Source organism: Gossypium hirsutum, chromosome A09, assembly GCF_007990345.1.
Source record: "Gossypium hirsutum isolate 1008001.06 chromosome A09, Gossypium_hirsutum_v2.1, whole genome shotgun sequence".
Lineage (NCBI taxonomy): Eukaryota > Viridiplantae > Streptophyta > Magnoliopsida > Malvales > Malvaceae > Gossypium > Gossypium hirsutum.
Genome location: NC_053432.1, coordinates 61961476 through 61968844, shown reverse-complemented (window position 1 = coordinate 61968844; position 7369 = coordinate 61961476). Strand labels below are relative to the sequence as shown.

The 7369-nt window shown below is 33.1% G+C and overlaps 1 protein-coding gene across 3 annotated transcripts; it reads right to left on the bottom strand.

Moving 5' to 3' along the window:
* Positions 1-1084: 1084 nt before the first annotated feature.
* Positions 1085-5726, bottom strand: LOC107889098 (uncharacterized protein At1g51745). Of its 3 annotated transcripts, none has more exons than XM_016813418.2 (3): positions 5272-5726; positions 2658-3649; positions 1085-2538 (listed from the first exon to the last, which is right to left on the bottom strand). In XM_016813418.2, coding segments are annotated over exons 1-3 (1956 nt in total). In that variant the 5' UTR covers positions 5274-5726; the 3' UTR covers positions 1085-1576. The 3 variants fall into 3 exon arrangements, with proteins under 3 accessions (XP_016668907.1, XP_040932273.1, XP_040932272.1); XM_041076339.1 differs by having other exon boundaries at positions 5540-5720; XM_041076338.1 differs by having other exon boundaries at positions 5595-5718.
* Between the last annotated feature and the right edge of the window lie 1643 nt (positions 5727-7369).

The following is a 7369-nucleotide window of genomic DNA, read 5'->3' as shown; positions in this document are numbered from 1 at the left end:
AAAAATAATAGTAATAATAAAAAAATATAATGGTAAATGATGATAATAGTGTTAACAATAATAATAATAAACAAACGACATATTAATGATAATAGAAAATAATGATAATAATAATGGAAGTAATAATAATAGAAACAATAGTAATAAAAGTAATAACAAAATAGAAAATAACAATGATACATTAATAATAATAACAATATAAAAAAAAAGAAAGCAATACTATATTAATAAAAATAATAATAGTAGGTTAATAACAATAGTAATAAAAAGGTAATAATAATAAAATAATAAAAATACTATTATGTTATTACTAATAATAATAAAAAAGAAAACAGTAATACTATATAGAATAATAATAATAATAATAACACTCTCCCCCTCCCTTCTAAATCCGACCATCGGTCTGGCCTTGCTCCGGTCACCGGACCTCCACGCGCCACTGTCGGCATCACCGTATAAGGCGGCCGGACCTAAAAAAAAATCCTTTTTTCGGCAATTTCAAAATGGGTAAGCTTCTTCCCCTTTATTTTTACTTTCGTATATAAAAAAACAAAATAAAATCGGAAAAAAAAACAAAGAACTTAAAATGAGAATAGACAAAAAAAACACATCTTTTGCTTTGATTTTTGATTAATTTCGTGTATTTCTTATATTGAAAGTCTCTATTCGAATATCTTTTCTTTTTCTTCCAAAAAAAAACTTTTTACAATAGTTTTGAATGGCTTTTATAGCCAAATTTTAAAAATAATTGCCTCTTTCAAGCAAGTGAGGTGATGGAGTTAGTGGGGTGGTTTAGTAAGGTGTAGTGGTTGGTTTAGTGGGGTGTTAATTAGACTGTTAATTTATTTGGTGCTTTAGACTCTGCTTGTTGGACCCAGGTAAAATTTGGACTCTACACATATGTTTTACTTTCATGTTTGACAGCAGTACTAAATCAAGTAACTTTTAAAAATATTTTTTCAAAATCACATTATTCACTATAATTTACGAAAAAAAAAAGCTAAACAAATCCTAAATAACGTGAAAACCTTGTTTATGAGCCATTTATGAATAATAAACAAAGAGAGGTACAGTTACAAAGATGTAAAGCTCAAGTAGTTTCTTTCAAATTTTTAATATGCTTCAACCAGTTTTGACCAATGGATACAAGATTTTGATATTTTAAAATTTTAAAAATTTTGATAACCCTAAAATAGTACACCATTCCAACTACATACCAATATCAGAACAAAAAGGGTACGTCTAATACTACATTACTAACTACTAACTACTAACTACCTTGCCTTTACACCTCAACAAATGTTACATTTTCATGTATAAAAAGAAAAGCCTAATAAACCCATCTTCATCATCCTTCATATTCCAACCATGTTCTTGTTCTACAACAACAAAATGTTAACTCAATCATACAACTGGGATTCCTTCTACCCGCCGCTGAATGCAATGGTTCGGGCCGCTGCTGCTTCTATTCGAGGCTTTGAAAATGAAACAGCTACCAGGTTTTTCAAATGAACAAAAACACCGAAATGGCGACAATCATTATAGTAAGGACTACCTATTCTTGAATTGCCAGATGTTAATGACGCGGTGTGTTGGAGTTGTTCAATGCTTCGTTTATCCTACTGAATGCTAACTTTACAGCAATGCAAGCTATTTCATGGCCCTTGAACTTCTTTGTCACTAGTTTCCAGTCATCTACGCCTGGCTTTGGACAGTTCAGTGAAATCAATTTCCGAGTCTTCTTAGATGATAATCCAGTTTTCTTCACCTTAGCTGATTTATGTGACGGGAAACGTGATTCCATTTTCATATGCTTTGTAGAGATTAGTCCACCGGGATTTTGCTTCACTAAATGACCAACTTCGGTGCACTCCATAGCAACTTCATGAGTCAAATCACCGTAGTAACAATCATCACTTGAAACCTCAACCGTTAGAGGATGACCAATTAAGGCTTTCCCATTTACTTTACTCACAAGGGAAGCTAATTGAACATGCTGTGGCCAGTAGTTAGCTTTCACCTCGATCCTAACATCATATAATGATGAATCAGTAGAATCAGTTATTCCATGAAATTCTGTCATCAGATATCTGGAGTTAACAGTATAGTGACAATGATGGTACAGAAGTGACCTTCGAGGAGTCATAGAACGACCAGGTAGTATTTTTGCCTCCACTATCGGCCCCCTCACTCGAGGCTCCTGAGACATAGACTTACAGTCCTGGAACCCATCGAGCTGCTCTTCAACTTTCTGATCAGAACCCCGAGAAAACCCATACGAGTGTTTTGATTCATCATCCATGTGCAAATATTTTCTCAAGCCACGCTTATGAAATTTACTTATTTGTCTCATTTTTCTCTTTCCTTTTAACTGCCAATCCGTGGCACCTTCCCCCATTCTTTGGCTAGTACTATTTGTATCGATAGCAACTAATCTCGTAAAACCAGATTCATTATGTCCTTCAATTTTAGCTCGCCTTCCCAAATCACCAACTTCAGGTATTGCAGATGGACATGATACAACTATCGGAGAAAAATCTGCTATGAGAGTAGAAGGTCAAACAATACAACTGTAATTTTACAAATGTTTATGCACAAAAAGAGATGCAATGATAATAAGAATGCTATATTTGTTATAAACGGTCAGTCTAGAATACCTGCAGATGGTTTATCTTCAACAAAGGGGACATCAAATAGCTGACCTAGAATACCTGGTATGCCGAAAATTTCATCATCTTTTGTCGTATTACTAATTTGAGATACATCAGCAACATGTTCAAAAGTATTTGACACACAATTCTCACATGAAATTCCAGTATTATCCGAGTTGTTAATAGTATTGTTGTTGTTAATTACTGCATAAACACTTTCCCCAGATTCATTAAAGTCCATTCCTGGAAACTTCTTGTCAGAGAGTCCCATAAGGCACAAACCACTTGAACTTGGAACTTCACCAGAAACAACAGGAACCGACACCAAAGCTGTACTTGCCAAAACCTTGGTTAATGGTCGCCAGTGATATTTCCTTTTCGAGAATTTGTGAACATTTGCCAGTTGTGATCTCTTTCTTTTTATCAATGATGAATGGTCTCCGTTAGAGAGGCAATGGCCGTTGTTTGAACCATATAATGAAGCATTATCTTGTTGAACTAGCTCAAGCAAGCCTGGAGCCTCGGCTTTTCTTTTTGATTCAACACCCATGCCTAGATCCTCAAGTCCTCTCATTCGCTTGATTCGTTCTGCTCCATCATCCTTGGAATCATTTGGTGTGTTTGTTTTCTTTACCAACATAGAGTGCATCTTAGTACCGTTAATATGATTTGGCTCTTCAAAGGATATGAAAGGGCTAGATAATTCCAGAGCCGAATCTGAGTCATCCTCGGATTCACTCATTTCATCAGTCAAATCCTCATTTTCTTTCCCAGAATAAGAACCAGTAAGTGATTCTCGGGCCGAACTACAATGATCCTCGACTAAATTTTCACTCTTGATCTCAAGAGCATGGAGAATAGCATATTTTCTTTGAGCATATTTCACTGCTTTCTTGCTAGAATTTGTTGCCGCAGCCGTTGCTTTCTCGATACATTCATCATAGTCTCCACTGTGACAAGCCTTCACCCTCTTAGGCTTTTGAATATCACAGCAGTCCCTAAAATCGAAAAAAGTCAGGAAATTAGTCAACAAATTTGAGAAATAACAACACACACCAATCGACTGAATTCTTTCCATTCAATAGTGATCATATGACCAAATTTGTATATTTCAAACTTCAAAAACAAATCATTCTAAAGGGAAGGGGGTTTCGATCATTGTAGAAACTAAAAGAAGAAAATGCATCACAACATGAGCTTGACTTGTAAACAATTCTGCATTTAGCGAGGTTTAAACTTTACATAACATAGATATAAGCTATAATGGCAAAACCATGAATCTAAATCGATATATGTAAATATAATTTTGTTATTTCTATCGGATTAAGAGATAGTACTTAAGTTACACAAGGTGAAAACTGCAAGAAAGGGATGGTTACATCCTCCAATGTAGCTCTAATTCTATATTTTCTTCACGTACATGTGTCCGGTGCATATTTTGTTAATACGTAGGAAAACTCAAAATAATTGAACATAACTGTATCTGAACTTGTACCCAAGTCCCGGTAACATAGGCAGCCTCTACTGACAAATACTCACCTACTGAACTGATTTAGAAATTTATCTTTTGAACTTAATTAACCAATGCCTAACCACTATAACAGAGTAAACCATAATGTACCACAGCAAACAAGCACGCCTTTCAATGTGATGCAAAATGCTGAACTTTCCACCGTATATTGCCACAAAAAATAAAACAATATACATGAGAATGAAAGTGCGCCATATAGGTTGAAACTGCAAGCTTGCAATCTTCTCCTTAGCAACAATATATATATTAGAACTTATATTTGATGCAATGACAGGGTATAATATTACTCAGACCTGAATGTAAGTGTTAGATACGGATATGTAGTCAACACTGGTATGCTCAAGTTCCCAGTATATATGGAGCTTCCTTAAAGGGTCATATCTACCATGTTGAATGCAGATACTTAAAGAAAAATAAAAAGTCAAAGCAACATAATAAACTTACACACTGTCATGAAACAAATAGTGCCACTTCACTCCAAGTTATTCATATACATATGTATACATAATGCCACTAATAAAGAGTCAGAGCAACATAATAGATAATATATACACTGTCATGAAACAAATAATGCCACTTGACTACAAGTTTTTCACACACACACACTTCACTACAAGTTCTTCACACTCGTGTGCACACACACATACATATATACACAAAGGCAATAGAGTAAGAGAAAACTAAATAGATCCAAGTGTTTTCACTTTTTTCAGGATCTTATTTATTAAACAATATCAAAAACAAAAGTTCCAAAAATGCTATATTACTGTAACTTGAGTTTGAGAGTTGGATATGAAACTTGTCCAACATAGGTATGGCTAAATTTTTAAGTTCTTCATGTACTCGGAGAATCTTAAAGGTCATGTCCTTGCATTCATGTGTCGCTCACAAGTAGTTCAAGAAAAACAAAGAATTCGAGTAACATAGCAAAAATGACAAAAAAAAAAACAACCAAAACTAGTAACAATCAAACTTGAATAAGAGAAAAGTAGAACAATGAATCATCAACATAAATGAAAGCTACTAAAATTACTAAGGAAAACAAAAATGCTAAACAGTGACCAAGAGATTTCAAAGAATGGGACTCACATGCTTGTTAATGCCCTTTATGTTGGATTCATTGGAGCTCCCCACAAGGAACCATTTCCACTAAATTGTTCTAAAAACTAAATGCCAAGGAAAAAAAATCTGATTTTTCAGAGCTGGTTCTTAAACTCCGTTTTGAAGCAAACCCACACTCTAAAACCACCAAAAATGTTGATTGCTTGAACAAGTGCATATGCCCTTTAAAACTTCGAAAAGAAATTTTAAAAAATAACAAAAAAAAAATGCATGCAATTAAAAGAGAAATAGAAACCTAAACTCGAAGGGGTTTTATGTAGGAAAAAGGTCCTAGCTGGAGAAGAAAAAACCTGTGTTCAATCATCAAAGAAAAAAACATCCGAGCATTGCATTTCTATTTTCAATTAAACTATTCTTTTTTGGTACAGATAATGATGAATAGCAGAGATAGAGGGAAGAAATGATTTTCGGTAAACTTTTTGCTTTAGTTGTTGAAGTAAATAAAAGTTACAATTTGATACTAAAATTTTTTAAATTGTTATTTTCCCTCACGTGACAATTTTTTAGTTGATATAATAATTTTAAACTTGATTTTTATACTTTCTATCAATTTTACCTTAATTATATATAAAATATTTTAAAAAAAATTTAAAAAGTTCCAAAAATTAAATAAACATAGATAAAATTATCAAAAATAGGTAAAGTGAAAGAATATGAGATAAAATTATTTTTAAACCCTCCAAATTTTCTTTATGTAATATCTGTATAGAAATATTCAATACCCGTTCTTTAAAAATAAAAAATAAAAACATTAAGTAAAATTATTGGTTCTCTATTTTTTACCTCTTATGATTATTAACTTAGCTTTTTCGCTATAAGAAAAGAAAAAATTCATAATATAATTTGTTTTCAGAATCTGAGTTTTGAAAAATGATTTAAATGAATTGAAAATTTAAATTTTTTAAAAAAATATATAGAATTGGGGTTAAATTGAAAAAAATATAAAAATCGAGGACTAAATTTATTATTGTACCAATTAAAAAAGTATCACTCAATATTTAGGTGACAAAAAAGTTCGAAAATATTAGTGATCAAATTGTAACATTTCTTAGTTAAGTGACTAAAATGAAAACTTACTCATAGTTTAATGAATAATGGTGTAGTTTACCCATAATTTTTAGGTTAAAATTTGCTATTAGCCCCTGTACTTTGTGAGAGTTATGGATTTAATCTTTGTACTTTAATTTGACCAATTTTAGTCCCTATACGTTTTGAAATTTGAAATTTTTGTCTTAACTCAAATAGTAGCAGTTAAATTCAAATTGGTTAAATTCAATTATTAGTCTTGTACCTTGTGTATAATTGTATATTTGGTCCATATTATCCAATTAGATAATTCTAAATCTCTATACTTTTCGAATTTTGAAATTTCAGTCTTGATGTAAATAATAGTCGTTAATCCATTAACTAGAATTTTATATGAGTAACATGTAACACCTCTAACCCATATCTATCGTCGAAACAGGGTTACGAAGAATTACTGAAGTTTACAGAACAAATATAATTAATTCATGTCATTTATTATTCATATCCGAATCCAATCATATTCAATCATATTGTCCCTTAAATGGACAATTGAGGCCCAATTTATGCATTAGAAACAAGTCGAGACTAAATAAAAAACTCAGAGAATTTTTTGCAAAATTTCCAAAATTTTTCGTAGATGCAGGGGACACATGCCCATATAGGTAAGCCGTGTGGGCATTCGATGTAAGGCACACGGCCGTGTCCCAGTCGTGCTCAAAATTAGGGTAGTTATTGCTTGGGTCACATAGCCAAGCCACACGCTCGTGTGCTAGGCCGTGCGTCACACACAACTGAGACACACACCCATGTCTTTGCCCGTGTGGAAATACCTGGGCATTCTGTTTCTCAATTTTAAGGATGCAGGAGGCACACGGTCAAACCACACACTCGTGCGCATGGCCGTATGTCACACATGGTTGAGACACACGCCCGTGTGTCTACCCGTGTGGACGAAAATAGGTCATTTTCAAGGCCATTTTTCTCACCCAAATTTGCCTTCCACCTACAGCAACACTTAAATATATTCACCAACCAATTC

What these genes read in the sequence shown, in the direction of transcription:
- LOC107889098 (XM_041076338.1), bottom strand. Translation starts at nt 5,623, where the DNA reads ATGTTTTTTTCTTTGATGATTGAACACAG. An exon ending in TCTTTGATGATTGAACACAG is followed by an intron (nt 3,650 to 5,594) that starts GTTTTTTCTTCT and finishes TTTCGATTTTAG; the next exon opens with GGACTGCTGTGATATTCAAA. An exon ending in TGAAGATAAACCATCTGCAG is followed by an intron (nt 2,539 to 2,657) that starts GTATTCTAGACT and finishes CTCTCATAGCAG; the next exon opens with ATTTTTCTCCGATAGTTGTA.